The 23,213-nt window shown below is 58.9% G+C and overlaps 1 protein-coding gene across 4 annotated transcripts in view; it reads right to left on the reverse strand.

Annotated features, from left to right (window-relative positions):
- Window positions 1-23,213, reverse strand: part of Rcsd1 (RCSD domain containing 1) — a 51,512-nt gene that overhangs the window by 2,619 nt on the left and 25,680 nt on the right. For 2 of the 4 annotated variants that reach the window (XM_047521064.1, XM_047521066.1), the window contains exons 2-6: window positions 12,732-12,833; window positions 11,799-11,888; window positions 8,075-8,146; window positions 5,300-5,503; window positions 3,261-3,965 (exon numbers count right to left, since the gene is read on the reverse strand). In XM_047521064.1, the coding sequence (XP_047377020.1) occupies window positions 3,261-3,965; window positions 5,300-5,503; window positions 8,075-8,146; window positions 11,799-11,888; window positions 12,732-12,833 (1,173 nt within the window). The remainder of the gene's footprint in view (window positions 1-3,260; window positions 3,966-5,299; window positions 5,504-8,074; window positions 8,147-11,798; window positions 11,889-12,731; window positions 12,834-23,213) is intronic. The other 2 variants (XM_047521065.1, XM_047521067.1) reach the window with 1 other exon arrangement.

Here is a 23,213-nt window from a genome sequence, read left to right on the forward strand (position 1 = left end):
GGCGGGCGCTCGAGGGCAGTGTCTCTCAGCGGAGGAGGAAGGGTTCCAGGCAGAAGTGCAAAGCACGAAGCCTGGAGCAGGGAGAGGAAGCGGCCCACGCCAGCCTGTCCAGCCTCCGGCTTGTCCTCTGGCAAGGCCTGTCTGTGGCAAAGCTAGGCTCCCCACCCGGCACGGAGGCAGTGGGCACGGAGGCCCGCGCTCAGCGGCCCGCGCTCGGCTCCGTGGCAGGGGACGCTCCTCCCAGCACCTCTTTCCTCCGGCGCTCCCCCAGTGGCCCAGCAGCCCAGGCTGCAACCCCAGGAAGGCTCCTTCTGGCAGGAGATATTAAATGCCCGTGAGGGGTGACCCAAGAGGGAGCTGGCCCTTCGGAGACCCTCTCACATCTCGGCCTCTGGTCTCTTGTGAACCTGCCCTGCTTTCTCTTGAAAAACAAAGCGCTCCATCCGGGGCTCCGCAGAGCACCCTGGGAGGGTAGCCTCCCCTTGACTCTACCGGCAGGCCTTTCCTGTCTTTTCCATTTTGCGTCCTGTCTCCCCACGACTGTACGGATGACTGGTGCCTGTTAAATGCTGATTGCATTCATGCAATCAGAACCAGTTTATCTGACCGATTTATTTCTGCCAATCAAGGTGCAAGACAAGGATTAGAGTCTCTGCAGGAGGCACCACTTAGTGGGCTGTGCTGCCTCTGCCAGATCCAGGGAGGACCCAGGGCAGTGGGAGCCGGGGGGAGCTCCAAGGGCCTCCCTCAGCACCGCCCTCACGGGTGGATGCCTCTGCACTAGGGCCTGGGCCCTTTGATTCTGCCCTTGACCAGGTGGAAAGGGTTGAGAGAAGGTGGGAGGCGATGCCCCTCGTGGATTAGAGTTGCGTGGGGGCAGAGGTGCTTTGCAGGTAGTTTGCGCTGATGACCACAGCAGGTCCCAATCTGTCAACACTGATTGAAGTCAGTGACATTGGGCAACTCCTGGGCCCTCATGAAGCCTTGGTTTTCGTCTCTGTAAACCCAGGCGACTGGGTGAACTGGCGTCGAGGTTTTGCATCTCAGTGATGGACAAGGAAAGGAGAAGCCTGGTGGTCAGTGCAGCTGCTGTCTGGGACAGCCCCCTGGGTGGGTGCTGGGGCCACTCTTCCCCTGGCCTGGGCTTTGCTAGCTTTGCCAGGCATGTGCCAAGGCTTCAGAGAGACCCTGGAGCCTGCCCAGGCTCCTGGAGGCTGCAAGAAGCCTCCTCCCTGAGACCTCCCTGAGGCGAGCCCCTGCCCCGCTAGCTCTGAATCCGACGTACCTTTTCAGCACTTCGGGGGGGAAGCTGCTGTCAGTGAGCTGGGAAGGCCTCTTGGCGAGGCAGGTGCCTCTACCTGAGCATAATCAGATGTGGGCACCTTGGGGACCGCTTGGACCCGAGAAGGACCAAGACTGGGCAGTTACTTGCCGTTTGGAGGTAAAACCTCTGCAGAGCTCCAGAGGTTTTAAATCTAGATTGTTCGTTATAAATCTCATCTAAAGGTACTTCCCTTCGAATGAAAGGCCTAAGGAAATCTGAAGCATCTTTGCTTCACGGACAGTCCGAAACCCTGAACCTGAACCTTCGGGGTCTTAGTCCCGCCTCTGTCCCCCTCTAGTGTGCGTGATGGAGCGGAAGGGCTCCTGGGGAGCTCTAAAGCCACCGGCTTCCCTTCCACCTGCAGTGCTGTCCTAAGGGATCATCGCTCTAGCTGAGCAATTTTCTCACCTCTTTTAAAGTTCATTCATTCACTCAACAAATATTTTTTAGGAACCTTTTACATTCCAAGTTTTGGAGAAAGTACCAGGTATGCCCTGGTATGAGAATCTCATATTGTGATACCCACCATGATGACACAGTGGGACCGAGTGACTGATGGGCGGGGTGGACACCTCTGAGATTGAGGTCCAGACAGGTTTAAGCGAGGGGGGGTCAGCTAAGCTGGAGCTGGCGGGTGGTAGTGGCCATGCAGGGGCGGGAGGTGGAGTGTTCCAGATGAGCCGTGGAAGGGAAGATGGAGCTCACAGGTGGGAATGAGTGCACCTGTGTCTGAGGAACACTGTCGGCCATCAGCCAGCCAGAGCGCCCAAGGGGAGGGGAGGGGAGCGGCCCCAAGGCCCTCCAGAGGGAGCGGCCCTGTGGACATCTTAATATTGGAGCCCTGCCCCCAGAACAGTGAGGAAGCATCTTCTAATGTTTTAAGCCACCACATTTCCAGCCAAGACTAGATGATCCAAACTGACCCCGCACCCAGCATCCACCCCTGCTGCTGTACCGGAACAGAAATAAAGCCTGACATAAGGTGGGAGCAGAACCAGGGGAGGCTTCCTACGAGGATGCGTGGTGGATGAGTGGGCCCAGGACGCACAGCCAGCAGTGGGGGACACGGGGTGCCCAGCTGCTGGGATGCCAAGAACTGGCGGGGGTCCTGCCAAACTTTTCTTTTCCTTTGTCTTTGTGGCGCTGGGCATTGAACCCAGGGGCCTGGACACAGGAGGCAGGCGCTACTCCCTCAGCACAGTGAGCTTTTGGGGGGGAATTTCCCAAGTTTTTAGGGTTGGTTCTGTCCCTAAAGCATAGACAGGTGAGTGCCAGATGGGCTTCCTGGGAGTCGGGAGGGGAACAGCCAGAGGACGGTGGAAGGTCCGGAAGTGCTGGCCCCCGCGGGAGGGTGGGGACGGCGCCCTCTCCTGCTCCAGCAGCAGGAGCCCGGTGCCTGAGAGCCAGTGGATGGCACAGAGGGCCTCCCTTGCTAACTGCCCACTCACATGCCGCCTTCACTGCAAGGGTCCCCGCTCCTGCCCCTGCCCGCCCCCTACCTTCCTTGGTCCCTGGTGCTTTGGGGTCCCCTGGGAGTGTCTCGCCCGCTTCCGCATTCTCCCTGCAACCTGCCGAGGAGCCCCTGGCAGACTTGCTAGACTGAGTTTCTTATTCTCTTTTCCCTTTTTTGGAGGAGCACCCCGTTTTCACCTCTGGACCCCCGACAGCGGTGAGCCCAGGGCTCTGCCTCAGCGACCCTTGCTGGGCTCTGGTGGGCCTGCTTCCGATGGTGCCAGGGCGGCTCCCTCCAGTGGAAGGAGACTCACTTCCCATACCTGTCTGTCCACCGTCGCTGCCCGTCTCAATTCAGCCGGCACGAGGCGGGGGCCAGGCGCCTTTTTTCTGCATACTGAGCTGATTTATCCCGGGACTGACAGCACAGGGCATGTGACGGGCACTCTCTGGCCCTAGGTGAACAACAAGCCTGGCCACCTACCGTGGGCATCTTGCTGCTGGTCTCCTGGAGAGTACCAGGGCCGGAGCCTGGCTCCAGAGCTGCCCCCTTCTCTTGCTCTCCCGGGCCTTTCTCCTGCGCAGGGACATCGCTACCCTTCAGGTCTTCAGGAGGAGGTTGTGGGGCCTGGTCCCCGACAGCACCCTGCTCTGGCTCCTCGGCATCTTGGCTCTTGTGTCCAGGCCTGTCCTCTTGGTTTTCGGCCCTTTCCACCTCCTCCTCTGTGGACGTCGCCTTCTCCTCCTCGCCAGCTGTTTCCTCCTGCACTGGGCCCCCTCCTCCAGCCTCTCTCTCTGGGCTCGCTGTTCCTGGAGGTTCTGGGGCCTCCTGTGCTGGGCCCTGGCTGGCGGTTTTGGAATTCTGCCCGGCCTTCTCGCCTTGCTTGGCCTCCCCTGGGGTGCTGGCCTTCTCCTCCTGCTTCTCTGTCCTGCTGGACGTCCCTGGAGGAGGCTTCCCTGCCGGTCCAGGGGCTCTCGTGGATCCCTCGCCCTCTGCCCCCTCGCTGGCTGGGGGCGCCCCTGGGGTCTTGCTCGAGGCTGTGAACACTTCATCTCCGTTCTCTTCCCTGGTGCCATTCTCCTGAGATGCCTCCAGGGCCCTGAGATCTCCCAGCTCTCCGCAGTCCGACTGAGACCTTCGGAACCGCCTGGAGGGAGGGCGCCTTTTTATGGAGCCCCTTGTCCGCACCTGGAGAAAGGGATAAAGAAAAGTCATCCAAAACCTGTGACAAAGGCCCAGAGGAGGATGCTCATCCTTCCGTGAACTCACCTGGCCCGCTCAGCTTCCTAGGGGAAGCTGTGGGGCCTTTGTGGCCCAAGGCTGCAGGTGCTGTCTGTCAAGCGAAGCAAGGTGACTGAACACCACTGTGAGGTGCTGACCAGTTTGGTGTGTAACTTAGCAGTTTTACTGGAAGGTTTTTTAAAAGTTCTTCAAATGCTCTCTGAGTGAACCTCATCATTTCCTGATTTCTTCCTACATCGACGGATCGAATACCATCTAGCTCTATTTTGTAAGAGTCACGCTTCAACATTTTGAAAATGATAGACAAAGGAGAGCCACCAGAGAAGAGGGCTGAGGTCTGGAGATGGCCTGGCCCTGCTGAGCTGGACAGCTGCGAGGAGCTTCCTCTTGCCCTGCCGGGTCTGCCCCGTCCCTCAAAGCTGGCTCATTCTGGCAGAGCTGAGCAGCCGTCCTCCGCTTCCTGGGCGTCAGGCCCCTGCCGCCAGGAGCCCTTCCTCAGCAGCTCCACTGAGCTGCCGGAAATGATCCTGTGTCAAAAGCATGTGGGGCTCAGGATCAGGCTTCATCTGGCCCCCAGGCTTGGCCTGAAAAGTTCGGATCGGATCCCTACTTGGCTGAAGTGATGTCTCCTTTAACACTAAATTTTTTGTAAATCTTGTTTCCCATGATTCACATTTTGGTATTTGTCAATCCCATTCTTTCTCAGAGGCTTGGAATCAGTTCTTGTTTCGGGGGGACTTCCCTGGGCCCGCTCCCTTGCTGCTGTCAGAAGCCCCTGGGTGTGGTGACCCCGAAGCAGCCCTGCCTCCCTGCTGCTCCCTGCCGGGTGTCCTGCCGGAGGACAGAGCCCTCCACTGGGTGCCTGGCTGCACCCTGTGATGGGGGACGTCCACTCTGCTCCCAAGCAGGGCTCAGGCCTGCCCCCTCACCAGTCAGAATGGGTGTCCTGGAGTCCTAGGGACCCTGACACCCTCTGTGTGAGTCACAGTGGGCTCTTCACTGCTGTTTCCAGCTTCTGGCATTACCTTTCTGTGCAGCTGGGTCCACTCTGGATTCCCACTGCTCTCTCCAGACAGCAGAGCACACTCCATCCCCAGACTGCCAGTTAGGCCACAGGGACAAGGACCAGGAGAGGACAGGACAGGGGTGGCTGGAGGAAGGGTGGTCTTAGTTCAGGAATCACTAGCAAAGGAGGGGTTGGTCCTCCTCTCCAGGACAACAGCAGGGAGGGGACATGCAGGGTCACTGGGCAGGTGGAGCACCTGGGAACCGGAGTTTACCTTGTTGTAACAGGGCAGGTGACTCCCTTCTGGCGGCTGGTCGAAGCTGACAGGCACCTGCTCCGCCTCGCCAGGCCGGGGCCGCACACCTGGGCTGCTGGGGGTGGAGGGGGGGCTGTGAAACGGCGACACCATGGCCTTGAGTCCCGGACTCTTGGGTGAGGCCCCGGGCAGCAGAGCCGCTGGGTCGAAGGCTAAATTGGCCTGTTGAGAAAAGGTGAGGGGTTTCAAGTGGGGGTGGGGGAGAGTAGAGCGTCCACCTGGGCTTAGAACTGGTGGGACTCCCGCTTCTCCTGACACTTCCCGGCCAACGCTCCTGGCGCATGGCCCGCCCTCTCCTGCGCCCGGGCTTGCCACACTCTCTTCCAGAACGCTCAGGCAGTGCCATCGCAGCCCCAGCCAAGGGGCCGGACCACACCCACTGGTAGCCAAAATAGCAGCTGCCAGCAGTGCCCGCAGGTCCCAGGACCTCACAGCAGGTTGGTCCCCACTCAGCCAGGCCACTAGCAGCAGCGACTACGCAGGGAAGACCCCCTGAGCACACGCAGAGCCACCTCTGCCGCAGCTGGGCACGTCAGATCTGTTCTCACTGGGCACACTGGGGACAAGAGCAAAGAACCTGCTCCCAGAGCCGAGCCAGTGGACGGCCAGCGTGGGGGCCACCGCAGCAGAACACACTGGCGCGTGCCTCACTCCGGCATCATGATGCAGGTGTGTCTGGACCAAACCCTGCCGAGGACCACTACGGGAGAGTGATCCACAGGTATCTGAAGCCCAAGGGGGTCTGAGTCAGTAAGGGAGGGTGGTGGACCCCAGTCCACCCACTCCCGAGGAGGAGCAGAGCAGGAGGCTCCAGCGGAGGAGTATCCTCTCTTCTCCAGGTCACCGTGCTGTGTGTCCTCCAGGCAGCAGTGAGACCTCGCAGAGCAGGGACAGGCCAGAGCAGCCGGAAGTCCATGCGTTCTCCATGACGACTCACCTGACTGCAAATACTGGACTCCACTTCACAGCAGCTGTGTGACCTTCCGCAAGCCCAGTAGCCTTTCTGAGACTCAGGTTCATCATCTCTCCACGCCTTTTAGGCTCAGCTCCAGTCTTTATAGGGACCCTGTTTGCTGGGTCCTCTAGCTCCTGGCTCGTACCTCACAGGCACGCCCTGCTGACTGCCCTGCAGAACCCTCTGTGCACTTAGGACTTGCAAAATACAAAGCGCTAAACACCTTTCGGAGAGCAGTGTTGTTGTTGTGATTGTAAGAAAGAATGTCAAAGGCAAGAATGAATCGTGGGAATAGTTAAATTGATAAAGTATTGAAGTGAAGAAGCAACACCAAGAGCCCAAGCCGTGTCAAAAAGCGGCACAGCTCCGCATGGTGGCGCACACCTGTAATCCCAGTGGCTCAGGAGGCTGAGGAAGGAGGATTGTGAGTTCAAAGCCAGCCTCAAAATCAGCGAGGCACTAAGCAACTCAGTGAGACCCCAACTCTAAATAAAATACAAAATGGGGTTGGGGATGTGGCTCCGTGGTGGAGTACCCCTGAGTTCAATCCCCGGTCCCAAAAGAAAAAAAAAAAAAGCAGCACATAATCAGTACCCAGCTGGGGACTTGGCCCATGGATGCCGATGGAATCAGTGCGGGTGCCAGCTCAGGACTTCGGGGCACAGCGGCTTGGCCTGGCTGTTAAGGAGGGCTCCCCTCCTCCGCTCTCCCACAGGAAAGTCCCCCCTGTGGCTGCTTGCAGGTTAAGTGGCTCTTACTAACCAACAACAACGAAGAAAGTTGAACTTTGAACAGAGGACATTCTAGTGCAGAAAAATCAGAGTTTCTAACTGATCCAGGAGGACCTGAGAGGAAACCCTCACTGACGAGGCGCCTGCTCCCGACAGAGGCCCTGGGCTTTGGCTGAGTCTCCACACTCTCGCTGACATATTCTCAACAGGGCTCAACAATGAACCGTGCAGCCCTCATTATGAACTTGCCGTGTTAGTGACTGGAAAGGGGAACGAGCAGTACCGTGGGGTACAGAACTCGGGGGCTGACCTCTGGCCCTCGGACCAGCGCTGTGGGGGTGCAGAGGGCAGAGGCAGGGATCCTGGTGACCCCCTCAGCTGACTGCCAGGAGGGACGCTGGAGTTCTGAGGCCTTCTGAGATCCCTGGAGGGTACCTGGGAGCCCCGAGCCTCCTAGAGTTTAGGACAGTCCCCGGCAACAAGGGTGTTCAGGTCCCCAAGGAAGGTTGGAAGCCCCGACTGGGCCATCAGGAGCTGACCACAACACACGGAGATTCTGGTTTCTCTCCCGTGTCTTTTACTGCATCAGGGGTGAAAATCTTGTCTCCCCAATGCGGTTCTGAGCTCAGGGCAGAGTCGTCTGCTTCCTGGATACCTCACGGGCCAGCCCAGCCGTGGGTGCAGTTTGCAAGGGTTCTGGATTCTGGCCAGGCCGCCGCAGTGCAGAGCAGCTCTGTTGCAGCCTGAGGAGGGCTGAAGCGGCGTGCGGACGGCTCCGTCCTCCCGGAGTGTTTCTTGAGGCTAAAACATACTTTCCCACAAAACTCTCAAGGCACCCCCTTGCCTGGCCACTCCACGCCTGGCATGGTCCTTGACAGACCTTTGCCCTGGGTGAAGGCTGTGAGTCTCCTTCTTTAGGGCAATTTGGTCATTAACTGGTTCCAGGGGCCAACTATCCAGGTGACAATAAGGACAAAGACATGCAGCTTTTGGATGACAGGAGGAGCTGGAAGAAAGCCAGCAGCAGGCCGTGCACCCTGCACCTACCTGGAGCTTCTCGATCAGGGGCGAGCTCTTCACCTTGATCTTGGGAGGGTGGCTGACACTGGGCGGCGATTTCTATGGAGCAAATGAACCAAAACAAGCAAGTGAGAGAGGCGAAAGGGGGCGGGTTCTGTGGAGGCCAGAGCCGGGGAGGCAGCCAGGAGGAGACGCTGCCTTCCCAACCCCACCGCTCAGTTTCCACCGCCCACCCGGCTCACAGGCCAGGCCAGTCCAGCTCCCCCATCTCAGCACCAGCAAGAGCACCTGAACCTAGGACAGGGCAGAGGCACAACACAGAGTCCCAACACAGGGGTTCCCCTGCCAGGAGAATGACCGCATTGCATCTGTGGGCACCCAGTCTGCACCTGTGACCTCCAGCAAGGGGAATCCACTGCTGGGGGGCTGAGGAACTGCAGGCCAGGGATGGGATTTCAGTAGAGAGCCACTGCTGAGATTCCTCCGCTCCTGCGGGGCCACTGTTTAGACGGCATCATTTCCCAAAGCACATTTTAATCAAGAGGACACGGTGGCCTGTCTGCTGTGTCCCCAGCCCCTCGTGGGTGGTGTGAGGATGGCTCAGCTGCTGCCCCAGAGGCAGCCGTCCAGGCTGACCTGCACTCTAACCACAGGCCCCGGGCTGTCCGTCACAGGTCAGGGACCTTGTCTGCCTTTGGATTCTACATTTCTGGAAAGATCGACTCCTTGCAGCCAGGTGATGGGGTGGCCGTAGTGTGACACTCTGGTGAAGAAGATGACTCTCCAAGCTATGGAAGGGGTTTTCCCAGAGCTCAGGCCAAGGTGTCCTGCCTGCCCCTCACCCAGGTACTAGTTTACCTGATCCATAGGAGGATGAAGCCTGGCTTCAGGGGCGTCTGAGCGGCCATGGAGTGAGATGGCAGGAGGGAGACTGACTCAACAGATCCCCTGTCACCTTTAAGGCCCATCGCCAAGGGGGAGCGTGCTGAAGAGGGACGATCCCCGACTGGGGCTGGGGACACGCTCCCTTCTGCTCCTCGCACTGCGCGAGCCAGGTGAATCCACTGGCCGCAGCTCCTCTGCACAGGCCGGTTGGAATGCAGGAGGCCGAGGACTCTCCCTGCTCCTCTGCCTCCACATCAGGTGGGCTCCAGAGCAGCCTTGGATGGTGGGTACGGAGCTCCCAGTCCCAGTAGGCAGGTCCCTAGCGGCTGTGCTTTGTGGTGCAATGTGTGTCTGAAGGTGCCGTTTCAGGAACTGCGGCAATTTTGCTTCAGAGCTCACTCTAGGTAATGCTATACGTGCTTCCCTGACTGAACATTGCATTCTGAAGGCAGAAGAAACTCAATGAGTGCTAGCTGTTAGCCACAGGACAGTACTGGGGGCCCGTCCATGTGCCAAAAAGCACTGGTGATTCCAACCAAAGCCAAATTCTGTCGCTGTTGCAGTTCCTGCGACCGACAGCAGGAGGCAGCATTTCCCTCACAGTTTAACAAGGTGCTCCAGACAAGAGGCCCGCGGACACAGGTTGGGGACACCACCTCACATGGGCGCATGTGTATTGTGTGTGCTTACATGCCAATCATGTCCATACTGCCCAGAAGTTGTGGACATAATTTTTCATAAGGGAGCGATTTTCAGCCTTTTTATGAGCAGATGAGGCTGGATCTGGGATTGCATTAAACTTCCTGGTTCTTGCAGCAAGGGGAGCCTCCTGGTTACCTTGCCTGTCTGAGGGGCCCTGTGGCCAGCAGACCCTGTCCAGGGGCTGACCCCATGGCCTCGGGCCCCAACAGGCATGGGGAGGGGTCAGGGGTGAAGAGGGATCAGGGCATGTGTCTGTGATCCCAGTGACTTGGGAGGCTGAGGCAGGAGGACCTCAAGCTTGAGGCCAGCATGGACTACTTGGCCAGACCCTGTCTCAGAAATGAAGATAAGAAGGCGCTCAGTAGTAAAGCACCCCGAGTTCAAAAAAAAGGAGGGATGCAGTGGCCCTTCCCAGCACTTCCCAGGAAGGAGGGCACCTAATGGGGTCCCCCTCCGGCAGACCCCAAGTTTTCTGGCATCTACCAGAGCACGGGAGAAGCGTGGCCAGCAGCCTCCACCCAATCTAGTTGGGCAGAACTAGCTACCCATTTTATTTCAGTATGAATTTCAAGGTGACAAAAGTTGCTGATTCCTGGCAACAGTATCCTTCCTATGTGCAAGAAGCCCGTCACTCCAAACAGGACTTCCAGTCTCAAATCTGCCCTCACATTCCCTAGCACCTGGCGGTATGCCTTTGACTTCCAGATGGTTGCCCCATGGGGCAGATCCTCTAGGCCTGCTTCTACAGAGTCACCGAAACGGAGCTGATAAATCCAACACGTGAACCCGACCTGTGCTGCTCTTGTTCCCGCTGGCGAACGCTTCCCCAGCCTATGGGATTTCTCTGGTTAGCATTTTTGTCCTCACTTTGTGAATAAAGAAACAGTCAGTGTGGTGTGGTGACCTCTGGGGCAAGCCCAGGTCATCAGAGGACCCACTGACACTGGTAGGCCAGCCTGCTGCACAGCAGCAGAGACACCAAGTCCCGAGGGGGAAGGTCACGGGGGAAGCTGGCGCTCTGTAGGAGAAGCTGCCGTAGGGATCTCGTCACAGCTTAGGCCAGTAACCCCACGGAACCAAGAACCCAACGCTAGCACTTGGAAGCCCGGCAGAAACCCTGTGTTTTAGAAACCACGCCTCAGGGTCCCCATCCCTGAGCGAGACCCCGTGCACTGGAGGAGGGCGGGCCCCTCAGAGCAGCTGGGCCCAGCCCTCCGGCTCCTGAGCTGCTGCAGCCAGTTTCTGCTTTTGGGATGGACTTCTGCTCCTCAGCCTTGGGCTGGCAAGAGGGCTGGAAAGCGTCCAGGCCAGTTGCACTGAATCGAGGCCCTCGGGGCCTGCCCAGCTCACACAGGTGTTCAGGGTGTGCGCCAAGTGCTGGTCCCAAGGAAGGAGGGCAGGACAGCAGAGGTGGCCCAAGAGGGCCGGGAGCAGAACTGCCTCCGCTCACTGGCTGTTTGGGGGCCTCTCAGGCTGGACGGCGGCAGGTGCGGATTCATTCCTGGCAGGGCCATGAAGCAGTGAAGGTCCTTGTGCTGTGGGACAGGGCGCGAGGGCTCCCCTCACAGCTCCCGCTGCACCAGGGCTGGGGACCCACGCGTGGTCTGTCCGCCCGAGCCTTCATTGTGCTGGTGGCGTTGTGCTCCTGGTGCTCTGGTTTTCTTCGGTGGCCCAGAATAATGGCTGGCCTGCTCTGTGGGGGACCCGCGAGCTTCTCTCACGCAGCAGTTCTGCCTGAGGCCAGCACAGCCCCTTCTCCACACCTTATCCTGAGGCCCGCCCGTCCTGGGACCAGGACACAGCTCTCCTGAAGCTTGACCCTGGTGTGGTGGTGATACGTGGCCACCGTGGCTGAGGTTCTTAAGTGTGAAAAGTGGAGTTCCTGCCTGACAGAGCATATCGGGCTCAGCAGGCACTTAGATTCCAGAGCAAAGGATCCGAGAAGCAGAAAGAAGAGGGATGCCGGGTGGGGCTGTAGCTCAGGACGTGCAAGGCCCTGGGTTCAGTCCCCACACCATCACTACTACTAATAAACACAACAGGAAAAAAAAAATAAAGAGAGTCCTCCTCGGATATGGAATGGAGACTTTCCCTGCACAGACTGCTGAGGCCTGAAAGGAGGAAGACACCCCTGGGGACCTGCTCCAGGCCCAGCCGCACTTACCTGCTCACCGTTCTGGCCCAGCTCTGCCTTGGGGGGGAACAAGGGGAGGGAGCAGGGTGGTTTCCTTCTTGTTGGCTTAGAGGCTGGTGTCTAGAGGGAGGGCAACAGACGGACAGACAGACAGAGAGAGACAGCCCATCAGGCCACAGGGAGGAAGAGGAAGGCCTGGAGGAGGCCGGCAGGAGAGTCGAGGCGGCCTGGAGCAGGCGATGGAGGAGGCCGGAGTCCTTGGGCTGCCTAGCGCTGCAGGACTCTCCCCACAGGGTGGAGTCAGCGTCTCCTTCCCTGCACAACACCCTGCTTCCCTGACTCCCTGATGAACGGGCATCTCGAGAGGACAGCCACAGCCAGCCTGTTCGGCTGTTCGGAGGTCATCGCCTTTGTCCTTTAGGACATTACTATGGCTTCTGGAAATCATTGGCTCCATGTTTCAGTTGAGAAAATCGAAGGTCAAAAGAGTGGCCGTGAGAAGGCCAGCAGGCCGCCTGGACACTGCCTGCTGCCCTCGCTCTCCTGAGGCAGAGCCCGCTCGCCCCAAGCCAGGTGCGCTCCACGCTTCCTCCTCGGGCCCCTCCCCATCCCTGGCTTCCTCTGGGAAGGGCTTCCTCCCAAGTTCTCTCTTCCTTCTCAGCTCAGAAGGGCGACCGGGCCCTGCTCCTGATTCCTGGGGGTGGGGACGTCGGCACTCTGAGCCTGGCCGGTGCTCAGTCTGCATCAGTGGGAAGCAAGAGGAAGAGCAGCCCCCTTGGCCGCCCGCGTCCAGCCCAGCGTAAGCCACCCTGCACCGGCCCGCTCCCTGACGGCCCGCTCCTCCTGTCCAGAGGGACCCTGCCTTCTCTTCCTCATCTGGCAACAGCAAGCCTTCCTCCTCTCCCTCCTCGCCTGAGCAGACGCCCCCTTCCAGCCCCTCCAGATAAGAAGCGGGAAGCTCACCTCCGTGGCTGCAGCTGCCTGCTCCCGAAACAGCCCGGCCAGCTGGGCCACCGACGGGGACGCTGAGCTGTCCACATTGGCATTTGTCTCTGCTGGCCTTTCCTGGCAAACCAAAGAGAAGCAAGAGTGGGTCAGCAAGTGTGCACTCGCCCCTGCAGAGTGTCCGCCCGGCGCTGCGAGAGGCACTTGTTTGGTGGCCACGTGCAGGAATGCCGTGACCACGTGTACAGGCTCTGCGGTTGCGCCTGTGGTCGGGAACTTACAAAGCAAGCAGTCAACACGTTCCCTGAATATCTGCAATGCACTCCGCCCTGGATATGCCTCCCTGGACCTGGGGGCAAATAAAGCTCGGTCCTGTCCCGGAGGGGGGCCCAGGGATGGGGAGGTAACACAGGCCAGGGATTCTCATTCTCAAGGACCCAGAAAAGGGCTGTCTGCATAGTGTCTCCCTTCGTTGTTCAGCGACTTTGAAAAATGGGGGCTGGCCCGGTGCATCTAGAGAGAGGGGCCTGGGATTGTAGGAAGCAGGTGAGCAAATGCCTCGTGTGCATCTTAACACACATGGGGCTTGACTGCCCTACCTACCTGAGTGCCTGGGCAAAGAGTCGTTCAGTAGACACCCACCGAATTAAGAAAACGCCTTGAGAGGCGGGTATCGTGCAGGGGGAGAACCGGCCGCCCCCTGCACTGTCGTGCCCCTCCTGCCTCCACAGGGAGAGCAGTGTGCCCCTCGCAGGGCCGCTCTGTGGGTCAGGGGGCAAGTCAGGCCAAGGCCCGGAGCCCTGCAAGTACCTTAGGGTTCTTGTCATGGCGCCTGCCTGTTTCCGGTCACTGACCACTGTCATGTCTGCGGCCAGGAGGTGCCCAGGACACCCTTTGCTGTGTCCCTGAGGCAGGGCGAGTCAGCCACCCTAGGAAGGCCCTTGCCTCCACCTCGGTACGCACGGCCCTCGGACGCCTGGTTTCAATGACGTTTACATGTCCAGTCCCAGGATTAGGCGTCTCCTTTCTTGTCCCCACAGGGCCATTTCTTACAGACTGCAAACTCCCTCTGCCACTTCCCTTCCCACGTCGAGCCTGAAGCTGGGAGGACCTGGCGGCAGTTTGAGAAAGTCCCTCTCTGTCTGCGCATGGGCCTCTGGCCCTAATGACAGGGCCCCTCCAGCAGCGGGAGACACCGGCTGCCCAGGGCCGACACATTTCCACAGTCCTACTGTGTGTGCTACAAGTGTTGCAGGCTCTCAGGCTTCTCCCACCAACCCCACCCCCAACTTGTGGCAGTGAGTTAAGTAAATGGGGCGATTTGGAGAAGATTCCTTCAGAGGTGGGAACGTCCACGGGGTCACAGAACTTCTGGCCCGTGAGAGGCTCTGCTAGGGGAAAGGCAGGTGCCTCGTTCCTGCTGCCTGCCGTGATTCCAGTTCACCTGCATTCCAACCCAAATGCCGAAGGCTGACTTCACTAGAGGTTAGAAGATTCACGACTCCTGAAGATGCCCGACTTCCTCCAGCGCTGGAAACCGTCCAAGGCCCGCCCGGGCAGCGCCCCACGGGGCCAGGCTCACAGGGCTCACACCGCTTTGGACTTCACACCTGCCACATCAGACACCAAAACCTCGTCCTCCTGGAACAGGGGACAGCCATGGAGGGGTGTGGCGAACCCAGCCACTCTTGGCCCACCGGCTGGTCCATCTGTCTAGCTTCCTGCCCACATAGCGGATCAGCCTCTGTCCACGGCTATTTATTCCGCGGGTCCTGCTGACAGCGCAATCTACCTCGGCTTCCCAGGCGCCCGTCGCGGGTGCCGCAGCAGCACACATTCCAGTTAAAAATAGAGCAGTGCCGGCACCAATCTCCTCCGGAACTCCCCGTCTTGAAACCAGGCTTGGCAAGGGGCTGGGCAGGAGGACTGTGAGGCTTCTGGATGCATTTAGAGCAGCAGAGCTGGGTCGCAGGGAAGACCAGCACTTCTGAGTTTATTTTCCCGGAGCCCAGGGACTGGGTCTTCTTTAGACTCCCAGACGCCAGAGCTGGGTGAGGTCTGGTGAGCCCAGGCATTTGCCATGCTGCGGGAGACTGATTACTGCCTGCTGCCCACTGGGCACATTAGAGCCTGGACAGGACAAGTAACTTGGCCTTAGTCACATAGGAGAAGCCACGTGGAAGCTGTGGAACAGCTGAACCTCACACCTGGTAACACAGCGATGGACATCAGTTAGGAGTAGAGCTAAGGAGCACGCCTTGAAAACTGTAAAGCGCGATGTGATTCAAATTGTTATTAGCCACTGGGCGGCACAGGTGCAGGGGAGGACGCGTGGCCTGGGGGATGGACAGGGGCTGGCGGCTCCGCCTGCATAAGGCTCTGCCTAGCAATTCTGGCAGCAAACCACTAGCCTCGCCCGTCCAGTTCTGTCCCCAGCCAGTGGCTGTCTCAGCCCTGAGCTGGCTTGGGAAGGCCAGACTCTCACCTGGACTGTCATCCTGGTTCTGGGAAGGACTTCAGGGTCCCCATCTACTTCCAGGCTTTCCCGAGACCCCCAGCCCCTGGCCCACAAGGTACCTAGCCCGGGCCGGTGTGGGAGGAGCTCATCAGGGCTGGCTCCGCCCCTCCTGCCTCCGGCCAGCCTGCCAGGTCAGGGCCTGCACTCCAGACCTCATGCTCAAGCACCCCCTCAGCTCGGGTCTGGGCACTGGGGCCACTGCAGCCCCCAACGCTGCAGCCGCACTCTGGGTCTTCGTGCCCCCACAACCTCAGCTTGTCCCTTCTCCTGGGCCAGTCTCCGCGTCCCCGACACTCCTCCCCTTGCCTGCTCTCTCCCCACGCCAGCCTGGCTGCACCGGCCGGCTTAGACTCCATGCCGGTGGGCGCTGCCCACTGTGCCCAGGCCAGAAGAAAATCGCCTCTAGGGTTTTCTCTCCATTCCTCTCGCGCGTTCTTCTGAAAGAATCGAGGGGCCCTGTGACTAGAGGCATGGACCTCTCCCGCATTGGCCTGTGGAGGACACAGGGTCTGGAAGCTGTGACCATCCACACAGCAGGGCCTTTGTGAAGCCAGTGACGCTCTTCCTCCGTCCCCGCCTCTGCCCTGCTACTCCACCCGCCTCCTCCAGGGTCCAGGTGTCTATAGCCTCTGGGCCTTCGCTTAGGGAAATGAGGCACTGGGCCCTCGGCCTGGGCAGCAATGAGAGGCTCTGCTGGGGCCGCGGAGCCCCTGATAGAAGGAAGGTTCTCTCGCTCATGAGAAGCAGGCCAGAGAACCCACAGCCTGCAAGGCGGGTGCTCCTTCCGTCCTCCAGGACCGCAGAGAAGGTGGGTGCTCCTTCTGTCCTCCAGGACCACAGAGAAGGTGGGTGCTCCTTCTGTCCTCCAGGACCACAGAGAAGGTGGGTGCTCCTTCTGTCCTCCAGGACCACAGAGAAGGTGGGTGCTCCTTCCGTCCTCCAGGACTGCTGAGGACCTCAAGTCAATCTTGCAAGGTGCACGCCCTTCTGAGATGGCCAGCCATCCCTTCTGAGGCCCCCAGGTCGTCACTTCAGACCAGCGCGGGGTCTCTCTGGGTGCTCCCAATTCCTTTAACTCTTCCCTTTCCTCTAACTTCCGGAGTCATCCCAGGGTCTGAGCACCACCATTGGAGGTGAAAGGAAAGGCCCTGGACTGGACCATGTGGGTCCACTCTCCCTCCCTGCTGACCCAGGGCACGTGTGGCTGGACTGAGTGTGTCCCCCTGAGGCTGACCACTTCTGGAAGGGAGGCAGCGGAGCGGCTGGTAACTTGCTCTTCAGGTTAGTAAGTACCGGCGCAGGGACACCTGGCGCCTGGCTCTCCGGCTCTCTCCTCGTCAACGCACACGGCACCTGCTCTCCTGCTTCCCGGAAGACTGATCCCAACCGTCTCTGGGGCTGTTCCAGCCTCTGGGGCTGACACTGACAAGACAGAAATCCTGCCCTTCCAGAGTCGCCCTTCCAGGGAGAAGCCCACAGCAGACAGGTGCACCCCGAACAGACAAGCATCTGCCAACCCTGTGAGAGCAAAGGGGTGCCACTTGGGGGTTTCAAGGAGGGACGTGACCTGCCATCAAGAGGTCATCTGTGGAGGATGGATGAGCAGAAGCAGAGACCAGGAGGCATGTCCTGGCAAAGGTCCAGCTGAGAGGTGACAGTGGAGGGGACCAGGCTGTCACAGGTGGGGTGGGTGGGGAGGAGGACCTGGGGGTGGAAGTGCGGGAACGCCTGGTGCAGGGGGAGGAAAGGACCCAGGGCTTCGGGATGACTCCTGGGTGTCCGGCTGGGATTGTGGGGCTTCTGGGCCAGGGATCGCGGTGGGTCAGGGAGCTTCACAGAGGCAGCGGTGAGAAGCACCTCGGTCGCAATGTCGACAGCCAGCACTTCTGGACGTGTCCTCCGTGCCAGCCTTGCCTCAAGTGCCCACTCAGAACGTGAGGAGTGCCCAGTGACGGCCGTGGCTGAGGCCGTGCTGCAGGCTGGCTTCTCTCCTCCGGCAGGGGCGACGGGGTGGGGCCCAGGACCTGCTCCAGAAGGACCACTCGAGGCAGATACCGTAAGGACGGGTATTTCAGTGCATTCCAGTGACCCTGGCACCTGCCAACTAGTTAAGCTATGTGGCTGAGGGCGACTGAGGTTGCGGATGGAATTATTTCTAGCAGCGGGCCTTAAAACAGGCAGGTCACGCTGGGCGCAGACGCACTGGCCGGTATTCCCAGAGGCTGGGGGCGGGGACTGAGGCAGGATGATCGCATGTTCAAAGCCAGCCTTAGCAACTTGGCAAGGTCCTAAGTAACTCAGTGAGAACCTGCCTCTAAATAAAACACAAAAGGACTGGGGATGTGGGTCAATGGTTAAGCACCCTTGGATTCACTCCCTGGTACCAAAACCAAAACCAAAACAAAATGAAAAAAAAAAACCAACAGGCAGTTCATCCAGGTTGTCTGGTGGGCCCCTTATAATCACAGGGTCATTAGAGTGCAAGAGGTGGCAGAAGAGTCAGGGTCAGAGTGAGGGAAGTCAGAAAGACTCGGCCACTGCCGTCGGCTTGGAACCCTGAGGAAGAGGCCAGAAGCCTGCCAAACATAGGTGCTTCTAGAAGTTCAAGGCCAGAGGGCTCCTCCCTAGAGGCAACATGCTCCCTGAGAATTGCTTTGAGCCTCTGACCTCCTGAGCCATCAGGTGCTAAGTCTGCATCGGGTGAGCCCTAGGGGTGAAAGCCTGTTACAGCAGCCACGGGCACTGATACCTCTGTGAGCCTTCGGAAGCCCCGGGTGCTCTGAGCTCGGGAACGGTGCAGCAGGAAAGAAGAGACAGTCCCTGCTCTTCCCTGGCACCCACACTCCAGCAGGATGTGAACACAGATGGCGACAAAGGAGCCTGCAAGTGCGTTGCCTGCAGGCAGTACTGAGAGCCAGGAATTCGGGCAGCAGGGCTGATCCCAGAGACGGCAGAGATGGCGCTGGGAACCACTGCCCTCTGCCAGGGAGGAGGGGAGGAGGAACAGACAGAGTGGAGGCTGCTGTGATCTGGAGCCACAGGGTGAAATGCACAACGGGAGCTCCCGACCTGGCCAGGGCACCAAGCAGCTTCTGGGAGGAAGGGCAACCGGGCCAAGCTGGACGGGAAGCTGTGCGGATCCGGCACTCCAGCGGGGGCACACGGGAAGGCTTCACGGCCGGGAATCACTGGGAGGGGGAGGAAGCTCTGCCTGGAGCAGGGCTCCCAGGCCAGAGGGCAAGACAGGCTGCGGAGGAAAACAGGCCGGAGCGCGGAGTGCCAAGGGCTCTGGAGGGGACGGGTCCGAGGGCCTCCACAGTCCCTGGAGGGTTTGAAGCAAAAGAGCAGAGCCATCGGGTTATTTTGCAGCACTGTCTGGCTGCAGTGTGGGGACTGGGCGGGCTGGGGGCAGGGGAGGCAGGCATGAGGCAGGGAGGCCCATTTGGAGGCCACAGCCCTTGTCACAGAAGATAAAGATGAAACCGAAGATAAAAAGTGAGCCAGCCGACAAGCACACCGCCTTCTGAGCGCAGACCCTCTGAGGCGAGTCTGCTGGCCCGGGTCTAGGCGAGCAGGGAGCTGCATTAGAAAGAGGGGGTGGAAGGGCCGGTGAGAGGGAGGGAGCAAGTGAACAGAGTGGGTCACCTCTGGGGTGAGGGCAGGAGGGAAGCCTCTGGCCGGGACGCAAGGGCCTGGAGTCGCTGCTCTTCATGCATAACTCCCGTTGCTGTGTGGACACCTCCCGCCGTTCACAGACCCTTTCACTGTGCGTAGAGCAAGACTCAAGAGTCTATGGCCGCCTTCCGAGGGGGAGGGAATAGCCACCAGCCAGGCCTGGTCCAGTCTGGGGACCAGAGAGCAGGCCAGGTGTGGCTGGCTCCCCCCATGGTCTAACAGGCTGCAGGGGAATGGAGACCAAGGAGTCAGCAGAGGCAGAAGACTGGCCCAGCTGTGACCCCGGGCACACGGCCCATCTGGAAATGAGTCGAGGTCTTAAGGGTGGCCTCAGGTGGAGGTTGGGGCCGAGGTTGGTGCCGACATTCCGTTGACCTCAGGAGTCTGAGGAATCAGAGCAGATGGTAGACTGACTGGCACGGGGTCGGAGGAGCTAGAGGTCATTAATAGGACTCCAAGAGTCACGGAAATGGAGGCCTTAGTAGAACTCACCACAGGTGGACTGTCCCTTAGGCCTATGTGTTAATGACTTGGTCCCCAGCCTGGCACTCCTGGGAGGCTATAGAGGCTTTAAGAGGGCAGGACATGGGGGACTATGTGGGTCACAGGGAGGTGGGCTCTAGGAAGGACCGTGGGACCTGGTGTTGTCCTCTCTCTTGTCCTGGGCCACAGGGCGAGCCGTTTTGCCATGGACTTCCACCACAGGCCCAAGAGCGATGGCACCAATCATGAACGGTAAACCCTAAACCGTGAGCCAGACACACGCTCCTCCTTGTAAGTTGATTATCTCAAGTGTCCAGTACAGTGCTGGAAAGCCGACTAGCAAGGTCTCAGGGCAAGTCAGGAGGAAAGACTGGCCAGATTGGGTGACTGACCAGTAGGTACAGGGAAGAGTCGAGCCGCCACCTGAATTTCCAGCTCTTGTTTCTGCAGGATGGAGTGTCACTTGCATAGAAGAGGAGCCCAGGCAGGAGCAGGGCTGGGAGGAGAGATGGCAAGCCACAGGATGAGAGCTCAGAGGGGTGGCGGGCAGAGCACCTGCTGGGGAACTTCAGAGTCAGGGCCATGGTTGAAGCTTGGCTGTGTTACAAGTGGCCGAGCCTGCAGGCTGCAGAGGAGGTGGACAGGGGCCGGGGGAGGAGAGGCCGGCAGCCTCCAGGAATCTGGGCCACATTTCTCTCTTCTTCCTCTTGCCAGAGGCAGAAGCAGGGCGACTTCAGTCTGGTGGGCCGGTAGCTTTTGGACTGCTTGTCGAGGGCAGACAGGAAGAGTGGGGAGTGCCCAGTACAGGGGCACTTGTGATCTGGACGGACCCCTCGCTGGCACCTGCAGGGAATGTGTAATTCCTTTCTGTGCAGAGGACGTCCAGAAACTCCCTCCCCGTGCTGCCCTCACGCTGGTTAGCTCAGTAACACGCCTGGTGAGCCAGGCTGCCTGGGTCCTGGGCGTGCTGCACACCTGAAGCCCCTGCACAAACACCCTTGGCTGGGGCCATTCCTGCTGCCTGAGCGGGAGTCAGGTGACAGTGTGTGTGTCCAGGGTCTGGGACGTTCGTCCTTCAAGCCACAGGAGGCCTGCCTTCTAAGATTAGAGCAAGCCCCCAAGGCCAGGCCTGCCTCCCAGTCAGCTGTGGCCTCTCCTGTTTCAGCCCTCCCTCCTGGCTGAGCAGAGCAGCTCTGGAGCCGGATGCTCAGTGGGGAGGACGGGAGGCCCCCGGGTGCCTGCCCTGGAGGTGACACTGTAGCGGGGGACAAGAGCAGCCTGAGGTTGAAGCTTGGCCGTGTTACAAGGTGGGAGGGCTTGCAGACTGGCAGGGTGGGAAGGCTGTGGAGGAGGTGGACAGGGGCCAGGGGAGGAGCCGCTGGGCATCATGAGGACATGGCATTTACACCTGGCTCCAGGGTGAAGGTCACAGGCAGAAGGAATCCCGATAGGATCCCAGGAGCCACCATTAGGCCAGCCCTCTACGTGGGCGGTCTCACCTGACTCACACAACTGTACCCGAGAGGGGAGTCACTGAATCACCCTATCGATTGAGGAAACTGAGGCACAGAGCAGTTAGGTGGTTTTGCCAAAGCCTCACCGAGTGAGTGGTGGCAGGAACATTTGCTCAGAAGCCGCAAATCTGTCCCATGAATGACGACTGTCACGTGTAGCGTAAGGAGGAGCCCGGCAAGGACCACGAGGGCGCCTGGCTCTGCTGCAGTGCACCTGCTTTCAGAGGCCCGGGCTGGCTTGGAGGGGACAGGTCAGGCAGGACAGATGCCCAGGGCACAACTGAGGCCCTCCTCACACCACTGAGGTCATGTGAGCAGGAGGCGAGGGAGGAAGAGGAACGTTTTCCACTTAATCAATATGTACTGCATTGATGGTTTTCCAGAATATGGCCACGTGATCAAAGTGACCACAAGTCCTTGAAAACTCCAGATGAGAAGCCCTAACCTCACAGATGGAAGCTCTTCCAATATTATTTTCCCCAGGGCTGGGAATTGAACTTAGGGCCGCATACATACCAGGAAAGCCCTCTATCACTGAGCAACATCCCCAACCCTTCTTATTTTATTTTGGGACAGGGTCTGGCTAAGTTGCCCAGGTTGGCCTTGAATTTGCAATCCTCCTGCCTTGGCCTCCCAAGTAGCTAAGGTAGAGGCATGCACTCCCACCCCTGGCTGCTGTCACAGAGTCATTAGGTTATTAGCAAACATGAAGAAACTTCCTCATGTGCACCATATGATTATATTTGGAATATATAATCAATTTGGAATATATACTCAATTATATTTGGAATCACATGTGAAAGCATCTAATTTGGAAGCAGAAGAAAATAACTGGATTCAAATAACATCAGAAGAACGAAAACCTGAGTTATGAAGTTCACAAACCTGTTTAACTACATTCAGAAAACCCCGTACGACACCGTAGAAAGAATCTCTGGGATCCCGGCTGTACAGAGGACATGGCCCGGGAAACGGACCACCTGAGTCGTGCTGCTGATACTTCCAGCAAACCCGAGGGGTCCGAGCCCCTGTGCCCCCGTCCCACTCAGCAAAACCGCTGGCCCCTCTTTGTGCTTCGAGGTCCTCTGACTCAGCCACTGCTTCTTCCTGGATCCCGTGCCTTGCCCCAGGTCCCTTCCTAACTAGTCACTGTCCATTGGGAGGCATGCCACCAACACGGCCACCTTAACTTCAGTCTCACTTATTAGGGCAGCAAATGCCACAGGCAGAAAGGACTCGGAGGTTATGCGAGAAGGGAGCCCAACCCCAAGGTGAGATCTTTACACTGAGTCAAGTAGAAGGGACCCCAGCCAAGCCAGGAGTGTGCGTGTGAGGGGACTGAGGTGGCTGAGAGCACCCCACGAGGCGTTTGCACAAAGCCTTGGCCAGAGGGGACAAGAGGAACTGAAGAAGGGGGCCTGCGTAGCTGGGACTCGGAGAGCGCTCACCAGGTCCCCAGTTTGCAAGCCTGTCTCCTACGGAAGCCCTGATGGCATGTCTTATCCATGTCCCCAGCCCCAGTCTGCTGCCTGGCCTACAGCAGGACATCTTTGTGGAAGTGCTAAGTGTGCAGCCACTTTAAAAAAATATTCTGGCAGCTTCACCCGAAGTTAAACAGACATCCTCAAAAGGACCCCTCGATTGCACTTGCAGGTGCAAGAAGAAGAGAAGGCATATGTGCACATGAAGACTGGCATACAGATCTTCAGGAAAATTCCACGACTCCTAGCCCAGGACTAAGGTCACCTGGCAGGAATGGACAAGCCAACTGTGTTATGTGCACCACAGAAGGCCACTCAAAGTGAGAGGGCAGAGGCCGACCCACCCACCCAGGCGAACCCCGAAAGCTTTGTGGCAAGTGGAGGAAGCTGCCACCACAGACTGCCCGCATGATTTCATTTACTCAACGTCCTTAAAAAGGCAAAACTGCAACGACAGAGCGGGTCACTGATCGCCTGGGCCTGGGTGGAGCCGGGTGGGGAGTCGACTCAGGGGCAGGAGGAACTTGGCATGAGGACAGGCTCAGTACCTGGAACGGGGCCTGGTGTCTAGAAGCAGTGGTGTGACCGCACATGCTCAGCACTCACAGCGCTGTGCACTAAAGCGGGCGAATCTTACTGCATGTCCGCTTCAGGCTGTAAAGGTAGCTAAGCATTTTAAAGCACTGATCACTGTCCGTACAAAGGCGAGGTGTGCTCCCTCTCGTGTGTGCTAGCCCCAGGAGCCCAGGGAGCAGACCTGGGACCAGACCTGCCAGGAGCAGACCACATTTAGCCGTTTCCATCCTGCCTGGGGCTCCCACAGCAACAT

Source organism: Sciurus carolinensis, chromosome 12, assembly GCF_902686445.1.
Source record: "Sciurus carolinensis chromosome 12, mSciCar1.2, whole genome shotgun sequence".
In the NCBI taxonomy this organism is placed as follows: domain Eukaryota; kingdom Metazoa; phylum Chordata; class Mammalia; order Rodentia; family Sciuridae; genus Sciurus; species Sciurus carolinensis.